General features: G+C 41.5%; 1 protein-coding gene across 1 annotated transcript in view; it reads right to left on the reverse strand.

Moving 5' to 3' along the window:
* The window catches only part of FAM20C (FAM20C golgi associated secretory pathway kinase), a 132,663-nt gene that overhangs the window by 14,413 nt on the left and 93,248 nt on the right, over nucleotides 1-25,002 (reverse strand). The window contains exons 5-6 of the mRNA XM_069982012.1: nucleotides 23,862-23,977; nucleotides 4,379-4,559 (exon numbers count right to left, since the gene is read on the reverse strand). Of these exons, the coding sequence (XP_069838113.1) occupies nucleotides 4,379-4,559; nucleotides 23,862-23,977 (297 nt within the window). The remainder of the gene's footprint in view (nucleotides 1-4,378; nucleotides 4,560-23,861; nucleotides 23,978-25,002) is intronic.

The following is a 25,002-nucleotide window of genomic DNA, read 5'->3' on the forward strand; positions in this document are numbered from 1 at the left end:
GGGGATATGAGGCACTGATGGTATGTGAGCACGCAGGGGCAGCGCTCGGCAGCCACCAGGAGGCAGAATACAGGAGCCTGGAGTAAAAAAAAAAATATTTTTCAGAGAGACTGCAATTGCGCCCCCCTGTAATTTACCACTAGATGGCGCCCTAGGCCATCGCCTACCCTGGCCTACCCTTTGTCCCGGCCCTGAAGTTGGATGCAGCCATAGGGAGTCTGGAACAATATGGGAACAGCCTATGGCTTCCCTAGGCCTGAACCAAGTTCTTCAGCGACCGGTATCCAAATGCTGAGCATCTGGATTCGAATATGCTGACGTTGCGCTTATCTCTAACCAAGATAGCATGTGCCTCTCTGCAGCAACAGTTTGTGAACCTTTTATTGAACTTAAAATTTTGCAAGAAAGTTATTTCCCCTGACTTACCAATCCTTTATATGGTAAATAGCAAGCCCAGGTCATTTTAACCAGGGTAAAGTACAGGGACACATTCAATAACTGTCAGACAACTGATCATTTGGCCAACAGTTATCTCTCCATTCCTCCCCATGCACATGAACATTTGGCATGGTCAAACCTTTATGTGTTTCCCATCTGACACCGGCTTATCCATCACAGAACAATAGGCTTGGGTATTGAAAATTCAGCTGATGTTGTAAAGAGTCAGGGAGCACCCATACACATTGTGGTGTCTGCTGAACTTGCTGAGTTTAGTATAAGGTGTATGTGGGCACCTTAAGAATGAGGAATCTACTGGTGGGCTAGTCTGGCATTGCTTTAGTTGACAATTACTGGTGATTTTCAATCCACCTGCTGAAATAATGGCTAGAGACTAAATGAGTATTTAACACAATAATGATAAAGATTATAGGGGACAATCCCATTTTAATAAGAATTTGGAGCCAATCACTTTCCACCAGGCTATATTTATTATGGGATCATTTACAAATACTGTAACTTGACATGGTGGAAGCTCTTTGAGATGACCACCGAAAATTGCTTTGAGAAGTGGTTTTCTAGGTGGGTGGTACTCAAAGAAGATTTCCAGGATGTATACATATGGCGGAAATAAAATATGTATAAATATAAATCTGATCTGATCTGGACAAAGGGCTGGTTTGCCAAAAGAGGTGGAGAGGTGGACTCATGGAGAGGTTTTATAGAATATGTCTATTATAGGCAAAGATAAAGGCTGTCATATGATAGTCAGCCTCGGGACCCCGCCGGGCTATGGGATCTCAGCGCTGCACACGTCAGGACCCAGCTGATGGACTGGCCGCTCAGCCAGTCAGTGACTAGGGCGGGACGTTGTTCCAGTCACTAACTGGCTTAGCAGCCAGTCCATCACCCGGGACAGCACGTCATCACAACTTGGAGAAACGCAACTTCTGGCGGGGTCCTGAGGGCATGGGGAGAGGTAAGTTCCTACTCCGTATCAAATTTCACCCTGCCCTGCCGGCTGCCAGGTTTTCTTAATGGCCGGACTTCTCCTTTAATAGAAAATCCTGGTGGTTTAAAGAGACGATTTGCGAATATTTTATTCGCAAATCGGCCGTTTTGCTAATAAAATATTAGCAAATCGGCATTTTCCGCCATGAACGCCGGGGGGGGGGGGGGAGGGCTTGTGGAGGGGGCGATTCAGCATTTTTTTCTCTTAAAGATACGCGGAAAATGTACTCCAGTCCTCAGCTGGCGTAGGTTTTCGGCTGTGCGCACCGGAGCGTACGGGATTTATGTAGAGGCAGTACGCCTCTACATAAATCTCTGTAGTGCCGGAGATGCGGGGACATTTTTAAGTCCGGCATAAAAAACTTCGGACTTAATAAATGTCCCCTAATGTCTACTTCATACACATTTGCAAGGAGATCCCATTTAGTATATTGATTAGAGGATTCCTGAACTAGTAATAATGGTAATAGTTGTATCTGAAAAGAAGGTGGCAGACTTCCCTAGTGGTATCTTATATCCCTGATACTCCAGTACCCCAACATTATCAGGGAAGCCTGGTGAAACCGGTGGGTTCAATTCATAAAGTATGTATGGGGGCTGAAGCGTCCAAGTTCACTATGTAATTTAAAAACAGACAGGGATATGTTCTGTATAAATAGAGGAAAGACCGTCAGAATTATTGCCAATGGTGGGTCCAAGAAACCCTAGGATGAAGAGAATCATGTGAAGATAGTCTAATTTTTTTGGATGTTTTATCGGGCTCCACGGCCATAGGGAACTGTGCAGGTATCATGTTTGCCTGATTCTCACAAGCCTCAAAGTGGCTGCTCATAGGAAATAATAAATTACAGTCAAAGACAGAGGAAGAGAGATAAGAGACTTAGGTTTAGTGTTTCTTTAACAAGCAGGATTAAGCAAATCTCCAAAAGGGTTAATGCTATGTAGGGAGAGGGTAATCAAGCAATAATCTGATGACACATCAGCCCTGCCAACCCACCGCTCGGCTCCATCCTCCCCTATAATAAGATCTGAAGGGATAAGTCTTCAGAAATCATATCCACATAGCTGCCAGGAATGATGAATGAACAGAATACAGACGTGCAATGCAATAGACATAGCAACCGGCCCGATAAGATTTCAGATGCCCATAAACACGACCGCATTAGATGCTATATATCCATAAAGGTGGAAATGTATCCATTTCCTTACGGTCTTATTGGGTGCTAATATGAAGGCTTTATGTAATATAGAGCGTTTCGTGGGTTACTTCCAAATTCTGCATGGTATTCTTCACTTTAAGGTCACCCAAAGGATTTGCTTTTTAGAGAGTAAATGGAGCTATAAAATAAGATGTACACTGCAAGTTTAAGAAGAATGTCATACATTATAATGCGGCTATCGCAGTAACATGCATTTATCGCTGTATCCGAGTGCTAAACATCTGGCTATTAGCCGAAACAAAAGAGCAATAAACTTTAGTCATTTCAACGTTACAATGATAAGTGACGGATCTTAATATGCACAATAGTATAGAGTCGGCCGGTTATAAAAAGTATTAGAAGTTATGACTCTCAGCATTCCAGACTGATGTGGATATATAGCATGATCTGTCTTTAAGGAGATCTAGTAGCTTATGATTTAGAGTGGTATTTCAGTATCAGAAAATTGTATTAAAATAAAACCATCACCCAAAGATACATAACTTACTAATATAGGGTACACACTACGGAATCCCGACGGAACCGCAGCTTGCACCTGCTCGCGAACTCTGTTGGCAGCTCTGTTGCATGTCCGCTGTTCCCATAGACTCCATTGTATGGTTTGCCAGATTCCACCGTCCGTCCAAAGAATGAGTCCGCTCATTCTTCGAGTGGACGGCGGAATGTGGCAAACCATAGAATGAAGCCTTTGGTAGCAGCGGAGATGCGCACGGCTACCAGAGTCTGCGGGCAGGTGCGAACTGCAAAATCCTTGTCTCAGCTCAAGCAACACCCCTGGATGAACTGACCAGTTCTTTGTACCTATATCACCATCTCCCTGTCATACATACAAATATATTTATTTGGACATATAGGGAAGAATAAGGTTTTTTACAGCATGCTGAAACAGAAGCAGACAGGGAATAAATGCTGCAGGTGCTGCAAACTCACTTTTGAATTATTAGCTGAAGACATTAAAGTGGTTTCCTACCATTTGCCTGCATACAGCAACACCAGTAACCCAGCACCCAATAGCTTTTAGCCACCATGGATTTTAATATCAATTGAATAGCAATTCTATGTAGACATTTTATAGCGGTGTTTTCCAACCTGTGGTTCTCCAACTGCTGCAAAACTACAACTCCTATCATGTTAGGAGTTGTAAATCTTTAACAGCCACAAAGCTAAAAATTGGAGAGCAATTTCCATAGCACTGTTATCCCATCACTTTATATATAGGTACAGTATATTATATTGGTGCTATATGAGCATATTAGGACAATGTATGGAGCTTGTATTTGGTCTTGATATGCTGTTTTTATTTGAGCATTGTATGGTTATATTTACTCGTGCGGTAGTATATTTTATATAGTTTATATACAAGTATATTACCAATGGGTTTAGGTTTGTCTGAACCCGAACACTCAACATTTGATTACTGGTGGCTAAAGAAGTTAGATGCAGCCCTAGGGGGGCCTGGAAAACATGCATACAGCCTATGACCTATGGAGGTGTCCATGTTTCCCAAGCAGCCTTAGGGTTGCATCTAACTTCTTGAGCCACTGACAATCAAGTTAATATTATATTACATAATAACATTTTATGACAGTACACCATAATGGGCGAGTGATGGAAAACAGATGGAACTGATGATCATTACTGAGACTTGTCTCTCCTAAGCATACAGTGTACAACCTGTATTATTGTATAGCTGAATAACATGCACTTACTCTGCTTTTTTGCGTTTATGGTATGAACGTCTCCATGGATTCCTCCACGTCTTCCGTTTTGCTAAGGACAAGTCCGGGAGGAAAGCAGCCAAGGATCCTTCTATCTGATCTGGCTTTCCGCATAGGGCATGTTCTGTTGAACAGTAGTAAGAGCATTCTCCATAGAAACAAATGTTGTTTGCTGTAAGAAAACAAACTGTGAGTTAGTTTCGGTCGAATGCACGCAGAATTGGAGAGAAGGCTAAAAATAAGGATTGCGTTACAAAAAAATTTACGACATTCGAGGCAGTATCCAGAGTTAGTTTAAGGATAATGCCTGTTTGATGACGTACGTCAGGATGTCTGAGATCTGTCATCCCATTTGTAATAGGTAGGGGTAAGAATATACAGTATCTAGTCACTTTGAAGTCATCAATACTATGTATGATAAGGATTCTGAACATCCTAATCAGCTATAGCTTTAGCTAAAGTTTATAGGTCTTCTCATTTAAAGCATACAATCTACAGATAGCAACATTTTACTTCACTTAGAGATGATTCTTTTTATAATTCTACTGGTTATGCTTGGAAACACAGATGAAAATCTTTACAGTCATGGTGTAAACCTAGTCATCTGGGCGGTGTGTGGGCCGTCACTGGTCATGGCTCTTTGCCTGTTACCACACTCCGCAGGGTTGATTGATAGGCAAAGAGGCTACTAACAGGTCTCTCTGCCTGTCAATCAACATGGGGACAGTCCTGTTGCTTGAGCTACTGTATTGCTCTGTTAAACATTTAGAGCTATGCTTTTCAGTAACCACTTAAACCATTGGAAACAATACTCTGGAGCTTGACTTTTATAGGAGAACTTTCTAGGCATGCTCTGTGACCTGTGTAGGGAGAGGAGGATGGGAGCTGTAACCATCACCTATCATAAATGGTATCATCCCATCTTATCTATATACTAATGTCCCTTTTTATTGCCTGTATTGTTAAGGAAGACACTGCTAGAAAGATATCTCAACAATATAATTATTATTAATATATGGGCACCAAATGCTGGAGCACCGAAATTGAAATAAAAATGGACAGAATACATAGATCAGTCATTATCTATATATTTGTTGAGGTTTTTTATATATCATGACAGGTATACTTCAAGCTTTGTGAAAAAAAACAAAACAATAAACCATTTTTTAATGACACATTCCCTTTAAGTGATCTGCGTAAAACCACCATTATTGATGAGAGTTTTACTCACTACATGTGATTCTTTAAGTAAATCTGAATTAGCTACAGTGGTTCCCTCTGTAAATTATGACCATATTGTGCATTATTTCAAATTTTCAAGAAGACATAAACTGTGATACTTCTCATGTTCCACATCTTATTATCGTGCAGCTATCTTCCTGAGGAATGCATATCAAATTACCATATTGAACCACACATTATGCCGAAGGCAGCAATATACTGTAGATTAATCTAATTTAATCCTTATTTATGTTCTCCCTGGTCGATGTATAGACAGAGCTACAATTGTCTAATAGTAAATGTCACTAGTCAAGTTAATCATAAAAAAAATAAAAAAAATCATCCTTAAACTCAGGAGATTAGAGATAAAAGCCTGACGCGCCTCGGTACTGTCGCTAAACAAATTCCTGGAGTCTACAAAACAGACAAATGGGGACGGGTGAAAATAATCCACAGTTAACATAATCAAAATGCTGATGCATTGGAATTATAGAGTAAACTGAGTCCCAGATTGAATTTCATAGTGCAGCCTAACCATCTCCATACCGAACACTGCTGAATATTGAATAAAAATATTGACAGATTTCACAGGGAGAGAACTTTATCAGCCAAGTCGAAGTATTATCAGCCAGTGGAGGAAACAAAATTGCAAATTATTGAGGCGTTTTGGCAGCGTAGACTATGAATATATGAATAATAGTTCCCTGTGTAATTTTTTTTTGCAAGAAAAAAAGATGTGTTATTTTGCTTGGTTTTAGTTGGAAACATATATAGTGTAGACACCTGAATTGCTTTAATTGGATTAGACGCTGTGATTTTATAGAATGGGGGAGAAATTAAGTTACGCCACATGTGAGATGGATGGATATGGGTTTGATAAGGATAGATAATAGATAGATAGAAGATAGATAGATATTAGATAGATAGATAGATAGATAGATAGGAGATAGATAGATAGATAGATAGATAGGTAGATAGATAGATAGATATTAGATAGATAGATAGATAGATAGATAGATAGATAGATAGGTAGATAGATAGATAGATAGATAGATAGATAGATAGATAGATAGATAGATAGATAGATAGATAGACAAACATACTAGACCTTTTAAGGGAGCTAACTTACCATGTATTGCTGCCAAAATACTACCCCAATAATAAGTTCTAACTAATATTGCCATACAGTGCCAGATAGCAGTACTCAAAGGCACCTACGCAATACTTCCATAGAATGGAGCCAAAAAATAAACAAAAACTGTGTCATAAAGTGTCAAAATGCAACTATTGTACAGTAGTTCTTAGAGAGATCCTAAATTAGCCCATAGTAGGTATCACAAGCTTAGTCAAGGTGAAGGTGGGAGCAGGGTGGTCAGTCTTTTCTGTTGTTTGTGCTATAATCTGAGCCAACCTGTACATGAATTGAACCTTAGAAAAGACCCTTGTGGCATCTACAGTGTTAAGGACTCCTGGCCGGAGTGTATACACATAGGGGGACATTTATCAATGTAAAAACGCATATTTTTTGTTGGAAAGTAATCAGATGCAAATAAAATATTCGCATCTGGCCACTTTACGACCCGTACGCCAGGGGGGCGGGGAGGGGGGCGCGGACTCAGAGTCCGCTCTATTCCTCATTTTATTGAGCAAAAAATAGTCAGGAAACCTACTCCAGCTCTGAGCTGGCATAGGTTTCCTGGCGCACGCACTGGTTTTGCAAGGGATTTATGTAGAGGCAGTGCGCCTCTACATAAATCTCGGATAATGGATAACTGGATCCTAAGTCCAATAGGAGGTATCATTAACTAGTAATCTACTGGGGCGATAGACCCCATAAACACCTATATTCCCTATTGGTTAAAATATAACTTTTATTAAATAAATATAAAAAATCAATGAAATTGAAAAACAGCAAAAACGCAAAATGTGAACAGTGAATTAAAAGGCTTTTCACAATCTGCCCATATACTCGATAATGAGGAATACAAATAAGGAGTAGGAATACATCAATAAACGGTTAGTACTCACATCTGAGTCACCACAAACGATTTACTAACCCAGAGGGGATAAAGCAAGACACCCCTGTGGGTTTAGATGCCTCCTATCCTATGATGTATATTGGCAGGATGACACTGTGACTGGGTTGACCTATCTCGACCCTTGAGCGATTTAACGTGTTACGCTCAGCTAGCTAGCCCCCCGTATTGTCAGTAGCAGTGTCATCCTATACGGCAGTGTGAAAAGTATTAAAACAGCCCTGCGTCTGACATGTTTCGTTGCCAACGCAACTTTCTCAAAGACTATGGCTGATGGGCGGCGTCACGACGGAGGTTTAAATAACCTATTGTCCCGATATGCGCCACCCTGATAGGTCAAACAAATTAACATAGTAGTCACTCCCCCCAGTCATGACGTAATAGATTAACATAGGGTTATTTGAATACGCCGCCCTTGTGATAGGTAAATTGATTTTGATTGATTGTCTAGGGGGCAGTTAGTCTCTGCTTCTGCGCAGGCGTGTGGACTTCGGATGACAAACTAGCGTAGCTACTGCGCATGTCTCGAGGCCTGTGGTGTTTCATAATGCGCATGTCTCTTGACTTAGAATTAAATTCGCCTGATATATCATATGCGCATGTCTCGGGACTTCGGATTTAAAACGACCAAGACACATCAATCTGCGCATGTCCCAGGACTTAGCCAATTTAAGGGCCAGGACGGCTACTGCGCATGTCTAGGGACTTAGAGATTTTTATGGCCTGATATGTTTCATAGTGCGCATGTCACTTGACTTAAGGTCAGATTCGCCCAAGCCGTTATATGCGCATATCACGGGACTTAGAATTCAGAGAAGGTATATCGAGCTGCGCATGTCCCTAGACTTAGTCTTCTATATAGAATGCCTTCCCTCCAAAGCAGCCAGACCCATCTAAATGGATTCATAGGTATTACGATATGGTATACCTCTATAATTCTCAGAGGTTCGCATAGGGGAGGGGGAGGGGGGGGGGAAGACGATTGATATGACCTATCACTTAAAACACTGAAAAATTTCGGTTAAGCTATTTCTTTTTATTATTATATTATTTAATATTTATTATCATATCTACATAAATCTCTGTACTGTCGGAGCTGCGGGGACATTTTTAAGTCCGGTGCAGAAAACGACGGACTTAATAAATGTCCCCGAAAGTATACACTCCGGTCAGGATCCCTAGCGGCGCCTCAAAAAACTGACATTTCCGTTTTCTGTGCCTGCTATTCATTGAATAACGGCCATAGAGAACCTGTCAGTTAACACAATGGAGCGTCCGGCTTCGGCCGCACTCTCCATTGTGTGCAGCGGAGAATTCGGATGCAGGCGCACACTGATGCACCCTCATCTGAATTCAGCGGCAGTGAAGATTATCTTCTCTGCTATCGGCGTTCTGTGACCCGGCTGGGTCACAGAACGCCCGGTGTCTCACGCCATGTGAACATGGCCTTACAAATAGTCATATTGGTAATAAAAGGCTCAAATAACTTTCTGTTGAGTTTACCTCTTATAGCTGTATTAAACCCACCCCTGAGTAAGACCTGGTATTGTACCTGCCCCCGAGGAGGAGGCATGATGCCAAACTGATCTGAAACCTCTTTTTCAGGTAACTTTAAAGCAATAATTGCCTATATCATGAAGGTAACTATAGTTACAAGAGCCAGGAAAAGATGGAGCATATATATATAGTTTCCACCAATGAAGAAGAGACTTCCACTAACCTTATCTGAGCCTTCCATACCCCGCAGTGACTACTTCTATCATGCCTATAGCTGCCAAAGCAGCAACAAAGTAGTGCAGAGGTTGACTAGGTTGGACACCTAATACAAAAACAAGATCCCTCTTTAGAGGGTGTACATAGTGTACCGATCCTGTACGGAAACATGGAGTCTTTTGGTGTGGTGCTGTTTATGGAAGAAAGCAATCAAATTTTTCAAATCATGTATAACCATTTTAGAGTAGCTAAGGGACTATATTTTCCCAGAAATAGCACCATTCTGAGTGCAGCTCAGACCCAGCCCATCGACAAGAGTGGAACTGTTTCTAAAAAAAAATCTTTATTTTTTATTTTTTTTTATCCTCTTCGTTCTCCCTAGTGGCACTGTACACATATTGAGTGAATACGTTGTAATTAAGACACATGCAGACTAAATCTGTGTTAACACATAGATGGAAGCCAGAATTGCCTCTTGTGTGAGAATTCCAAACCGAGAAAAAAAAAAATCAAAAAAAGACAGATAAAAGCAATTTAAAACATACTTAATAACCAGCAGGACCATCTGCTTTTAACGCAGGGCACATTCTCCGGCAGCCTCTTTGCTTGGTGTGATAACAATTTTATTTCATTTTCACAGCAGTGTCCCTTGTGATAAAATAAATGATTTATAAGGAAATCTTCTAAGGAGAAGACAAGGGAAGGAGGTTCGGATCCATCTGATTCACATTCCATCTTCACATAAGCACAATGGATTCCATTTGTTAGCAGAAATCTCACACTCTGCTACTTGGTTATGTACTTCAGATGCAATCTATGTCCTTCCTATGTGCTGGGATGTCTCAAGAAAACAATCTGACGGCAGCGTATACTTACTATAATGGTATGGATAATTCTACCAAGCTGGAAATTACATGGTCTGGGGAGCAGCGCGTCTGCTGGCTGTCGTGCCTCGGCCTGTCTGTAAAACAGCAGGGTCTGTAGGTACGACTACAGCACAATACTACCTGCCCTGTTCTGTATGCCAAGGGGGACTCCTAGTATCTACAGTATACAGTATATAAGGACAATGTATGGGATTACTTGTCTTCTCCTCTATATCCTGTATCTTATTATACATTATGGTATATATGCACAGTGCCCCGTAATATTTGTCTTGTCTTGTTCAATATGCTGGGTATAAGGCATATTATATATGTTATACAATATATGAACAGTTCCCAGTACTACTAGTCTAGTTCTATGTGCTGGGTGTATTACGCATTACTGTATGTTGGACAGTACTCATTGCTACTTCTTCTCTTCTATATAATGGGTGTACGGTTTATCATAGGATATGTTATACGGTATATATGCTTAGTGCTCAGTATTACTTCTAGTCTAGTCTAGTTCTATATGCTGCGTATAAGTATTATATATTATGCACAGGGCAAACTGCTCTGTACTGCTGGTCTTACTCTATATACTGGGTGTAAGGTTTATTATATGTCATTATACAATATGTATGAACAGTGCTCCATATTACTTGTCTTGTTTTATATGCTTGGTATGAGGCTTATTTTATGTTATTTTATACAGTATATATTCGCAGTGCTCTGTATTACTTGTCTTCTTTTATACGCTTGGTATGAGGCTTATTTTATGTTATTTTATATAGTATATATTCGCAGTGTTCTGTATTACTTGTCTTTTTCTATATGATTAATGTAAGGCTTATTATTTGTTGTTATACAGTATATATTTACAGTCCTCTGTGTTACTTGTCTTGTTCTATATGCTGGGTGTAAGGCTTATTATATGTTGTTATACAGTATATATTTACAGTCCTCTGTGTTACTTGTCTTGTTCTATATGCTGGGTGTAAGGCTTATTATATGTTGTGTTATACATTATACATGCATAGTGCACAGTACTACTTGTATTCCTTGGTAATTTATACACTATATCTGGACAGTGCTAAGTGCTACTTGTCTTGTTCTGGATAAAATAATCAGCATGTGCTAAGTTTCACAGTATGTGCTAAAAATGCATAGTAACACTTCATTTGTACCATAAGCTGGGTGTAATATCTCTGTTGTTGTACAGTATGTATGTACAGTGCTCGGTACTACTTCTTTTATCCCATAAGTTAGGTTTAAAAGAGAAATCCGGCCATTTTTAAAATCCAGCAGCCGGCAGGGGCAGAGGAAGCTTGATAACCAGTATTAACATACCTGGCACGAGGTACATGGGGCAGTATGGCTTGATCAATTCATACACAAAATTCTGATGTGTTTTTTATTTAGCCTAGCGGCACTAGTATCAGCCATAGGTGTGAGGTGCAGCACTCTGTTTCTTCCCTGAACCGCATTAACATACCTTTCCCTGTGCCTGTGGTGAGCAGTGGGACCGGCCCTAGGACCCCCGCCAGAAGGCATTTTCCCCCGGGGAGAAAAGGCCTTTTCCGGCTGATGGACAGCCTACTCAGCCAATCAGTGACTGAAGTGGCGTCCTGCCGCCGTCACTGAATGGCTGAGTGGAAGTCCATCAGCCAGGCCGTGATGTGTGTAGCGCCAATATGAGTTTTGAAAATGGCCGGCCTTCTCATTTAATCTTTAGTATTTGGTATGTTGTAGATTATGTATGGACAGTGCTCAGTACCACTTGTTTGTGACAACAATATGTTACTGCTAGCATATCCTTACATATTGGCTAGACCCTATGGCACCAGGCATGGATCCACTGCTTGGCTTTCGATGCCTTTTTACGTGATTAAGACCAGTTGGCAAAACAATGCAGGATCCTTATATTCTTCTACAGCACTGGTCTTCAATCTGTGGCTCTATTACAGCCATTGGCCTTTCATTATTCTTTAAGGATGAAGGACAGTAACAGTTACCTTGCTTTGTAAAGATTCAGTATACTAGCCCTTGTGTGTGACTAACCAAGGACAGTTACAATAATCATAGGGTCTATGTAAATCTCTATATGGGCCTTATACTAAAAAGGTAAAGAAACACAGAATGGAAGAAAAGTTAAATAATCAAATTCTAACTACCTACAGTCACCATTAGGTGGTGCTCACCGACTAAAGATATAGTTACAGAATATTATTGTTCCATTCTGTCATGGTGTGAGAGGCAACAGAACAACCACCAATTCAGTTCTTGGTGCATGCTGACCGCTGTCACCGAAATTTAAAGGATTGGTCTACTTTACACTACTTGTATGAGTTGAGTGGAATTCTTCACACAGATTTCCCTCTTTGAGCTAAATTTGAGTTACTGAGTTATTTTTCCCAGTATAATGACAATGGGATTTGTTGGAATCCATTAGCATTCCAATTTGATCCACATCTGGAGAATGCCTATATGAGAGCACATAGTGTAAAGTTAATACTATAAAATCTCAGTAATAGGCTCAGGGAAACTATAGGGTTTGTATGTGGTTTACCGTGACCAATATAAAAGGCACATTCAATGTATGCTTCTAGGAAAATACATGTGATCTCTAAATAAGACAAAGGACAATGATCATAGTTGTGCATTCTCAATGGAATCTTTCACAGGGAACACATTTAGAAGATTTGCCCTCTAAGCCTGCATTGCATAGCTAAGAGCACAACAATTCAGACGTTCAATAACACTAATTTCATGCATATTTTAACCATGAAGGTAAGGAGTTCTTGCTCTTAAAGTTGTTCTTACATTCACCAATGCCTCCTTCTTAGAAGAGTCCCTTGACCAGTCACCCAGTGAGTCCCCCAGTGATCAGCTATATGTAAGGGGGTTGTCTGGGGAAAACAAAAAATTATTCACCATAAACATAATAAACAAGGAATACTTACCTCCTCATGCCCCTTTCAGGAGCCACTTTGGGTGGTCTCTGGTTCTTTGGGGGTTTGCTTACTTGGCCAATTAGTGGCTGCATCCCACTTTAGTCACTGATTGGCTGTCTTTTGGTCAGCATGGAACTCAGAAGACGTAGAGACCAATGGAGGACTGGGAGAATTCAATGCAGCAGCTGCAGGGCACTGGAGGCAGTGAGTATTGATTTTTTACACCATCCCCAGCCCGGACGGCTCTATAAATCCTGGCCTTAAATGTATAATTTCCCTGCAGGAACTAAGAATTTCACAGCCCCCATTCATGTCAGTATATTGACTGTGAATGTGAATCCTCAGGAGGGAGAGATGCCTTTTGCACTGTAATACAAAGTATTAGGAGCAAATGAGCAGCTTCGCTGCTCTGGACCTGCTTGTGGCGGCGGCAGCATAGAAACTATATTGGTTGTCACTACAGTGGAGTGAACTTCGAGCATGCTTAAAGTTACCGTACCACCAGGCCCCGGCTGAAGCACTGGAGGCGGCCGACCCACCCTTAGTGGAAGAAACCCCAGCCCCTCCATGACGTGACTCCATTAGAATCAATAGAACCCTATCATAGAGGGGTTAGGGTTTCCTCCCACTAAGGGTGGGTCGACCAGCCTCCAGTGCTTTTGCCTGGGCCTGGTGGTACAGTCACTTTAAGTTCATCTGAACCCAAGTGAGCAGTATTTCATTAGCAGTGGCTGCCTGGAAGTTGCATGGGGCCCTAAGGCTGCCTAGAAAACATGGTTACAACCATAGGCTAATCAATGCTCGGGTTCGGAGAAACTCAAGCATGCTTGAAGTTCACTCAACACTAGTTGTCACCCAGTACCAAAGGTCAGGTTTGGACTGAGGTTCCTCGAGTACTTTACATGGTCTACCACCCATACACAACATATGCAAATTTACTTATAATTGAGCTGTAAACTTGACACTCTAAACATATCACCGCTAAGGGGTTACGCCCTAAGAAGTAAACCCTAGTGTTAACGTTTTGGCTCTAAAGTCATCTTCAATGACCTTCTTGACAATTTTTCTCTATTCTCTACACCAGCCCTCATCCAGGACACTAGAGACTTCTCTTTCCCGCTCTCTCTCCTCTGAAGTCATGCATGTGAAAGAAAATCCTAATTAAATATATGAGAAATGATGAGGCGCCCACCAGTCTATGTACAGAGATAAAAACTCGTTAAGGAAAGGCGGATTTATAACAAGCCCCTCAGGAGGCAAAGAGTCAGCGCTACCACTGAAATGCCAAGATTCCTTATTTACCGTTCATTTAGAGACCGTGTAGCAGCGTCCCGCGTCTGCATTGTTGTGCCATGCTTTGTGTCCTTCAGACCTTCACGAGACGTATTGATTTATTATATTTACAGCTAGAGTAACATTTAAGGAGAAGTTCTTTCTGTTGATATAGTTGTCGAGGGCCTCAATGATAGCGCACTCGGTATACTTTTATAGCTTATTATAGCTGCTAATCTATGTATGGACTGCTAGAATTACAGTGGGCGCACAGGTAGAGCAGCCGGAAAGTAATAGGAGAAATGTAGATATGTGTGCCAATTATAAACCGGGAATAGCAGGGTGACAATCTCTCGGAGGATGGTAGGATTGTATTCGCTGTCATTGACTCTTGTCAAGATAATTTGGAAATGGCTGTATAGAATATTCAGAGATGTCATACAAGTAAAGGTCTTATTTTTCCATTTAGGTATAGAGAAATGATTTAACCCCTTAATGACCCATGTTTGTTTGTTTTTTTTTTGTGGTGGTGGTGGTGGTGGGGGTCTGTTTTATTTTAGGAGCCATAACATTTTATTTTTCCATCTTAAGATCCATTTGAGGACTTTTGTGTGTTTGCTTGCTGAATCGATTGACGACACCCCTTTAAAACAGAAAAAAAATTACTTGAAAATTAAAAAACTGAATCAGCATTCTTCAGGTCAGTTAGAATAAAGGGGAACCGGAACGCTAAGGAGGAAGGTATGTGTGTTACCTTGCTCCTCAGTGCTGGTCCTGCGCTGTTAATTGGGGTAAACTTCGCTCTGGAGCACTGTCACATCATCCAGCCTACCACCTCCATTGATTATCATTAGAAGGGGCGGGCTGGATGACGCGGCAGTGCTCCTAAGGGTGCTCCGGAGCCGACTTTACCCACACTAACCTCAGTGCCCTAGGCACTATAGGGTGCTATCAGCAGGTTAGAGTAGTCTAAACTGCTGATAGTTCCCCTTTAAAGCGGTTGCAATGTTGTTGTTAACATTAGACTTTAGTATATACCAAAATAGTAATAAAACTTTGTTGGATGTGTGATGCTGGATTTTATTTATTTATTTATTTTATATCTTTTTAAAAATTAAAAAAAATAGGAAAAATGTGTATTTTTTTTTATTTTAAGTTCCACAGGGGACTTGTAAAAGCAGCTTAGAGGGAACACTGGTCCATTGGACAGAAATAAAAACCCTTTCCAACCCTTTCAATAATATTCTTAGTGTTAATACTGTCACATTTTGCTCACGCTGATATCTGACCATCACACGCAACCATCTATATAATACCCAGCCTTATCTATAATTGGTGAAGATGCAATCACATGATGAATGGTTCCTTCAAGACACAAGGAATGCATTTTGCAGACATTCAATTGTTAACTAGTAAATACAGAAAAAAATAAAAGCTCATTGGATTATAAGCTGAGCATTCATAGACCGACGTAGAGAATTTTGTGAGATTCTGACGCCTTTTGTATTTTAGCTGTGTGACATACATAAAGCATACATGTGATGTGATCTTGTGCTAAGTACAGTTATATTGCCTATTATAATCTAGTAGTCCCGCTAACTCGCGGCTAATATCTAATGTATGTAATGTATGAATTAGTAAGCTTCTATAACCCATATTACAGTATTGTCTTACATTAAGCTAAATCTATATATATATATATATATATATATATATATATATATATATACACACACTCACTGGCCACTTTATTAGGTACACCATGCTAGTAACGGGTTGGACCCCCTTTTGCCTTCAGAACTGCCTCAATTCTTCGTGGCATAGATTCAACAAGGTGCTGGAAGCATTCCTCAGAGATTTTGGTCCATATTGACATGATGGCATCACACAGTTGCCGCAGATTTGTCGGCTGCACATCCATGATGCGAATCTCCCGTTCCACCACATCCCAAAGATGCTCTATTGGATTGAAACCTATTGAATGTGGAGGCCATTTGAGTACAGTGAACTCATTGTCATGTTCAAGAAACCAGTCTGAGATGATTCTAGCATTATGACATGGCGCATTATCCTGCTGAAAGTAGCCATCAGATGTTGGGCACATTGTGGTCATAAAGGGATGGACATGGTCAGCAACAATACTCAGGTAGGCTGTGGCGTTGCAACGATGCACAATTGGTACCAAGGGGCCCAAAGAGTGCCAAGAAAATATTCCCCACACCATGACACCACCAGCACCAGCCTGAACCGTTGATACAAGGCAGGATGGATCCATGCTTTCATGTTGTTGACGCCAAATTCTGACCCTACCATCCGAATGTTGCAGCAGAAATTGAGACTCATCAGACCAGGCAACGTTTTTCCAATCTTCTACTGTCCAATTTCGATGAGCTTGTGCAAATTGTAGCCTCAGTTTCCTGTTCTTAGCTGAAAGGAGTGGCACCCGGTGTGGTCTTCTGCTGCTGATGTTCTTCTGCCTACCTTGGTTGTAACGGTTGGCTATTTGAGTCACTGTTGCCTTTCTATCAGCTCGAACCAGTCTGCCCATTCTCCTCTGACATCTGGAATCAACAAGGCATTCCCGCCCACAGAACTGCCGCTCACTGGATGTTTTTTCTTTTTCGGACCATTCTCTGTAAACCCTAGAGATGGTTGTGCGTGAAAATCCCAGTAGATCAGCAGTTTCTGAAATACTCAGACCAGCCCTTCTGGAACCAATAACCATGCCACGTTCAAAGGCACTCAAATCACCTTTCTTCCCCATACTGATGCTCGGTTTGAACTGCAGGAGATTGTCTTGACCATGTCTACATGCCTAAATGCACTGAGTTGCCGCCATGTGATTGGTTGATTAGAAATTAAATGGTAACGTGCAGTTGGACAGGTGTACCTAATAAAGTGGCCGGTGAGTGTATATATATATATCTCTCACAATTTTTTTTTTTTTTTACATTTATTTTCTTATTTTTATTTTATTTTCCTTATCTGTATATTTGGCCCTGCATGTCTGGTACATTTACTTTGCACGATGTTTGGTGCTATTATTTGCATACTGCATGACACTTTACAGTGCAGGGCTCCAGTAATTGATCATCAGCAGGTGCACATTCACGTTCTGCTGTATTTCTTCTTCACTGCTCATTTATTCCATAACAGGTAATCAGACGGCTCCCGTATAATAGCTATGACATTGCACCCTCACATTCCGCTCTTATTAGCAGTTCGGTGGAATTTTCCGACTTATTAACTATTTGTGCGATGTTTCAGAGAACACACGGACCTGATTGTGTTATGCTATGATAACAAAAAACAAATAGAGATCTGCTTTATATAGATAGAAGATGTTCCTGCCGAATCAATTTCTCCTATACTGAACTTCAGTCCAAGTCAGCTGGGGAAACCTAAAATGGCCATGATTAGTTGTTGGAGAGTATATGGTGTACCATAGCGGGGTCTCTTGTATTCTGTGTCCACCCCTTTATATTATTAATGATCCCCATCTGCTACTTCTGGAGCATTTAGTATTATGGTACCCACATATGAACATTGCATAGTTTACATTTTGCTCATAACCTGGTATTACTGGAGATCGGTTTCCTTTGAGGCTGGGTTCACACTACGTATATTTGAGGCTGTATGTTTGAGGCTGTATAGCAACCAAAACCAGGAGTGGATTAAAAACACAGAAAGGCTATGTTCACATAATGTTGTAATTGAGTGGATGGCCGTCATTTAATTGCAAATATTTGCTGTTATTTTAAAACAACGGCTGTTATATTGAAATAATGTAGGTTATTTACCGTTATATGGCGGCCATCCACTCAATTTCAACATTGTGTGAACATATCCTTTCTGGGTTTTCAATCCACTCCTGGTTTTGGTTGCTATGAGGACCTGACATGAGGACCAAATACAGCCTGAAATATACATAGTGTGAACCCAGCCTAAAGGAGAAGTCCGGCCATTTTTAAAATGTGGAAGCCATGGGGGAACGATTAGGAGTACGAACTTATCCTGTGACTGTGTTGAGTGGTGGGACCAGCCTCAGGACTGTCCGAAGGCTCATCCAATGATGTCCGATCGCTCATCCAATCAGTCACTGGAGCAGCCAGTCCATCAGCCGGAGATCCTGGAGCCTGGCTGGGGTCCTAAGGCTGGTCCCGCTGTTCACCCTGGCCTGGGGAGAGGCAAGTGCCTACTCCTCATCAAATTCCCCCCTGACCCTGCCGGCTGCCAGATTTTAAAAGTAGCCAGACTTCTCCTTTTTAGGGTGCGTTCACACCTACTGGATCCGCAGCGTGTATGGGACCCATTGAGCTTCACAGTACAGGATCCGTAGCTGATTTCGGTGCAAACTCGCAGCATGAAAATCCGCTGCGGATCCGGTAGGTGTGAACGCACCCTTAAAGGGAACCTGTCATCTGGGGTGACGGCGACCAGCCCGCCAGACCCCTTGGTGGACCCCTGGATACTTACCCTTTCCTGCAAGCCCCGCTCCTGGACCCTGTACCGGTACGGAGATCTCGCCGTCAGAAGCCATGCGCGCGCTCAGCAGAGATGATCCCGATGCCCATAGAGAATGACTGCTCTAGTCATTCTCTATGGGCATTGGACTTATCTCTGGTAAATAGCATACAGTGCGCACTCACCTTCCGGCGCCGACATCTCTGTCCGGGGACCGGGCCCAGAAGCGCGACTTGCAGGAAAGGGGAGGTATTCGGGGCTCAACCTCTGCGCCGTCCTCCCGGGTGACAGGTCCTCTTTAATGATCACAAATTTAGAAGAAAAAAAAAGAAAAACACATGGTGGTACATCCACATATACATTTATCTACTGCTTCTCAGCTTCATTTACAAAGCTAACATGAGGTTGCTAGTAAAAATTATGATCCAACTGTACATGGCCTTTAATACTTTAGCAGCCTGTAATAATCTATATAAAAGGGGAAAATGCATCTAAACTGTTTTATTGCTTCAACAATAATTTTTCCTTTCCGGCTTCTGGACTACCAGCTGATTCTTCCCTCCTCGGACTGATTGATATGAACAGAAGAAGGCCCCCCCTTGGTCCACAATATAGATTTCCCTAAATGGTTGCTTCAATTAGCGCTCGAGCCGCCTGTACATCGCAGCATTTTCCTCGGCTGTAGGATGAAGAAAAACCTATAAACCATATTACAGCTTTGAGCTGATTATTCTGACTTATCTTCGCGTTTTTAATGTTTGCCTAAATGACTTTAGCGTCGTCTTCATTAGTCTCATGGCCTGTGTCCTATATAATGAATAGACCTGTGTTCTGCTCTACCACAGTAAACATGCAGGGTGCCGGCCCTAATTCCGCTTTATCTGGCAGAGTACATGGCGGTCATATACTCCTACACAGCACAGGTAAACCACAAGCATGAAACCAGAATCCAAACATACATTGTAGCATCCATTCAGTGTGGCCCCCAAATCCTCCTTCTACTTCATAGATAGCAAAATTCATCTTGTTTCTTATTTTTTCCTAATTTTCATCCTGGAATCTGAACAGATGGAAAGACTTACATGGAGACACACACTTCCTTCCCGCTTTGTCTGTATGTCTGGCAGCTGAAATAAATGGGACTATATTTAAAGAGAAATGTCTTCAGATGGTGATGGAATACTAATCCTTTCAAAAAGTGACAGAGATGTGTACAGAGTTTTATCTGTGTATATAGATTTACTATCCTGCCTTATAGGCCTCCAACTGTGCAAGAGAGCGGTCATTAACTTGATAACCCTCTAATTAGAATGAGATGACTCTGCTCATCATGCCCCAGTCTGTGCATCATAGCTGCAGAGAACAGGAAATGTCAGCCAATGGTGTGTACTCATCCTATATTAGCCTGCACAGCATAATGTAGAAACTTTACGGCTGCTAAAATGAATAGGACTGCATTAAAAGAGAAATGTCTCCAAGTGATAGAATAATATTTCCTCAAACAATGGACCAGCGAGTGACAGGGGAGATGTGTATAGAGTCTTATCTGTGTATATAGTTTTACTATCCTGTCTTATAAGTCTCCACCTGTAAAATGGAGCTGTCATCAACTTCCCAACTCTCTAAATAAAATGAGATGACTCTGCTCATCATGTCCCAGCCTGTACATCATAGGTGTTAGCCTATAGTGACTGCTCATACCATAATGGCCACCATGAAAATTGGAATATAAAAACCTTTTTTTTTTAAATGTGAATAGTAATATTAAAAAAAAAATCACTATTAAAGCCAAATTTAAACATTTAAATTTATACATTATAAAAACAATACATTCTGTTAGCAGGACGCTGAGAATAAAAGAGTAATATTCTTACCTTCATCGTCAGAGGTGTTTTTAGTAAATTGTCACTTTCTTCAGTATGCAAATTAGATGGTTTGGTGCCCTAGGGGAGGGACTACAGCCTCAGAGCACTGATCCACCACGCCTCATTAGTATTGAAGCAGCATTTTGCAGTGATGTCACTCTATAGCTTTCATCACTGCAAAGCACATGGAGAGGGATTGGTTCACTTAGGGGGGTAGTTCTGTTCCTGGAGCTATATTATCTAATTTGCATATTGAATAAACTAAAGATTTACTGAAAACGGCTCTGAAGATGAAGGTAAAAAAAAAAAGGACCTTGGTTCTAAGAATCCAGGGGGGCTATGGGAGCATAACAGCAGGTTATAGTCTTCGAACCTGTCAATTTCCCTTTAAGATTGAACTTGGACAATGAGAAATACAACGAGCCAGACGGCTTCATCCATGTCCAATTATAGTGACGTTCTGGATCCAGTAGCCAAACCCTTCTCGCCTGCTTTATCGGACCACGTCATTTGACTGAGGTCATACATTTCGCGGTCACCCTGCCAAAATGATGCGACCAGCCCAACATGTGCTTTAAATTATTTATGAACATATGATTCATCGCCCTTGTCATATTTGTATGTGCCCATGCTTTATGGACTGTGTCCACTTACAGCCCATCAAATCCTGATCGGATTCCATTACAGATAAAGCAAATTTCAGGCCCAATAAATAAGGGAGCTCGCGGGAAGAGTAAGAACGGTCGGCTGAATGCTAATGCTGACATAATTAACAACTGCTCGGAGAACGCATTACATATCATTAGAGGATGTACGTTCAAGAATCAGCGCATGAGCTAGGCAAAGTGCTTCACGAATACTGTAACATCTTCAATCATTACTCAAGGGGAGAAAATGCTATTAGCCTGCTCCTTCAGTAACACAATAGCGAGAGGATCTGACCTGCAAACACGGCTCTCGTGTCCCTGGAGTAAATGCAGCTCCCAACTGAGTAACTCTGATAAATGGAAGAAATATGGCTCATGCCTAATATTACGAGGCATAAAGAGCTGACGGTATTATTTATCATACTTATAAACAGGGCTTCACATGCTCTGTCCTTGCTTTTTTTTCCAGAAAAAAAAAAAAAAGTCTAAGATAAAGCAGCCATATTGCTGAGGCAATGTAGGACGTTAAAGGAGAATTTCAACCCAAATGCACTATTCTGCCTTGTGCATGTAGTTGGGTTAAATAAAAAGTCAAGAATCTATCAAGTTTGAAAGAAAAAACCCTTATAAGTAGCGATGAGCGAACATCCCAATGTTTGGTTCGGACCCTGAATGCGTACATGAAAAAAAATGATCGTGATTGGTCTGTGCTCGTGTTTGTTGAACATTTACGAACAAATACCAAACGTAGAGTAGAAGCGTACGTTTCAGTCTACGCACATGCGCACAGATTATCAGGTGCAAATTAAATTACGCAGTTGTGTACAGATCATCAGGTGCGTGCAGTTGTGTACAGATCATCAGGTGCGTGCAGTTGTGTACAGATCATCAGGTGCGTGCAGTTGTGCACAGATTATCAGGTGCGTGCAGTTGTGTACAGATCATCAGGTGCGTGCAGTTGTGTACAGATCATCAGGTGCAAGCAGTTGTGTACAGATTATCAGGTGCGTGCAGTTGTGTACAGATCATCAGGTGCGTGCAGTTGTGTACAGATCATCAGGTGCGTGCAGTTGTGCACAGATTATCAGGTGCGTGCAGTTGTGTACAGATTATCAGGTGCATGCAGTTGTGTACAGATTATCAGGTGCGTGCAGTTGTGTACAGATTATCAGGTGCGTGCAGTTGTGTACAGATTATCAGGTGCAAAGTAAATTACGCAGTTGCGTATAGATTATCAGGTGCGTGCAGTTGAGTACAGATTGTGTATGTTTCGGTCTAGAGTTACGCACATGAGGACAAATTATCAGAAGTAAAGTGTAAGTCACGCAGTTGTGTACACAGTTGCATACAGATTGCGTAAATTTCAGTCTAAAGTACACACAAACATAAATTGCGCAGTTGTGTACGTTCATACGTTCAAATATGTTCGAAAATCATCATTATAACCATTCCGATCATCAAACAAATTGTTTGTGATGGGTGAACACGAACAATTAGCTTCATGTTCGTACGAACGTATGAACATTTACAGCCATGTTCATTCATCACTACTGTATTTTCTGGCGTATCAGACAACCCCAGACTTTTAGGAAGATTGTCAGGGGTTCCCCTTATACCCCCAAAAATGTTAACCCCTGTCTGACAGCAGCAGGGCTTGCTAGCTGGAGCCCTGCTGTGGTCAGACAGGGGTTAACTACAGCTAAAGAAAAAAACAAACAAAACAACAATAAACCTTCCTGTGACCCGTTCCCGGCAGCCGTGCGTCTCCTGTCTCGTTTCCGACGCAGGCCATTTGACATACACTGCCTGCGGTGGAGATTCCCGAAGCTCTCCTGGACAGCCGAGTGTCTGATCAGAGAAGCTCGGAGACGCTCGGCTGCCGGTAGAGCTTCGGGAGAATGACAGAGGCTTCAGGGACTTCCGAGCTTCTCCGATCAGACGCTCGGCTGCCTAGGAGAGCTTCGGGGATCTCCGGCACAAGCAGTATACATGACACTGCCTGCGCCGGGATCGAGACAGGAGACGCGCGGCTGTCGGCAACCCGCCCCAGGTGAGTAGAATTTTTTTTTATAGTGGTTACCCCATACAGTCGAGCCATTTTTTAGCTCTGCCACTATATGGGGCAACCATACCTGGCGTATAGGAAGACCCACCACTTCTAAGAAGATTTTTCGAGGTTAAAAAGTTGTCTTATACACTGGAAAATATGGTACTTATAAGGCACAGTAGATGCCAATTGCCAGATACTAGAATAAATCCCTGGATCAAGGTCCTACCTTCGGAAACATACCATTCAAGCTAAGATGTTAGTTTCATGTCACTCAGAGTATTCATTACCCTATAAGAAATAGATCTGATATTCCCATTAAAGACATGAGCTGTAAAATAAGAAGAATTCAATGTATTAGTCACACAAGTCCCCCGTGACCCTTCCGTTACCTGGAGAAATGAAAAACGTCCTCCACAGTTTCTTATCCCTCGTCACATCTCTTATTTCTTTGGTCATGTTCACCAATCTACCAGCGACAGGTGGAACACGGCGGAAATCCAGAATCCTGCAAGGAGCAATATAAAAGCTTAATATATTGTATTAAATGTGAACGCAGAACGTTTATTGCCGGGAATGACCACAGGCCATTATTCGGAAGGCTCTTTTCAACACCGACAATGTCACAATTTCAAGGACATAAAAGTTGATGGCTTGTATCAAGGGATGTCTAATCCTTTAAGAACTACAACCATGGCTTAATCACAAACAGAAGAAGAGATGGCAAATAACAGCACTGCTACGGCACATTTCACGAGCCAAGCGAAGAAGAAGAATAATAGGAACCCAAGAAAGTTCTGCAAAGTCTATTGAAAAATCTGATTTAACTCATATAATGGACTTTTTTTTTGTACATTCTGCCTTGCGGTCTCTACAACCTTCTTGCAAGAAGTAACAATATTACCGTGAAATCTATGGCTCTCCAGCTGTCGTAAACTTACAATTTCTAGCATTTTATGGGATTCTTATTGCTTGCTGAGAGCCACAGTTTCATGATGGTTGAAGGGATGCATGCCGATTACACTGTATGGCTATGTACACACTAAGCTAAAAAAAAAAAGAGAGGAAAGGCATCCGCTTTTTCTTGTTAAAATGACGTCCATTATTACTATATTTCAATTGACCTCAATGGAATGCATTGAAGTCAATGGAAAGACAAACGTCATTAAAAAAATAAAAAAAGGGAAAGAAAAAATGTCATGTGAACGTAGCCTATGAGCCTTGTGTTTGACTCCTTTTCTAAGGGCAATGTTTAGTTCCACTTAACAATTCCAATATTCCAGTATTTATGAGCTGCTGTATGTCCTGCAGTATGTGGAGTAAGTAGATTCTGTCTAGTCTGACATAGTGCTCTCTGCTGCCACCTCTGTCAATGTCAGGAACTGTCCAAAGCACAAGGGCATTACAGTGGTACCTTGGTTTAAGAGTAACTTGGTTTAAGAGTGTTTTGGTTTAAGAGCTCACAGTTTTTCAAAATTGTAACTTGGTGTAAGAGCATTGCTTTGGTTTAAGAGCTCCCTGTACTGAGTGGGA

The sequence above is a fragment of the Dendropsophus ebraccatus genome, chromosome 9 (assembly GCF_027789765.1).
Source record: "Dendropsophus ebraccatus isolate aDenEbr1 chromosome 9, aDenEbr1.pat, whole genome shotgun sequence".
NCBI lineage: Eukaryota > Metazoa > Chordata > Amphibia > Anura > Hylidae > Dendropsophus > Dendropsophus ebraccatus.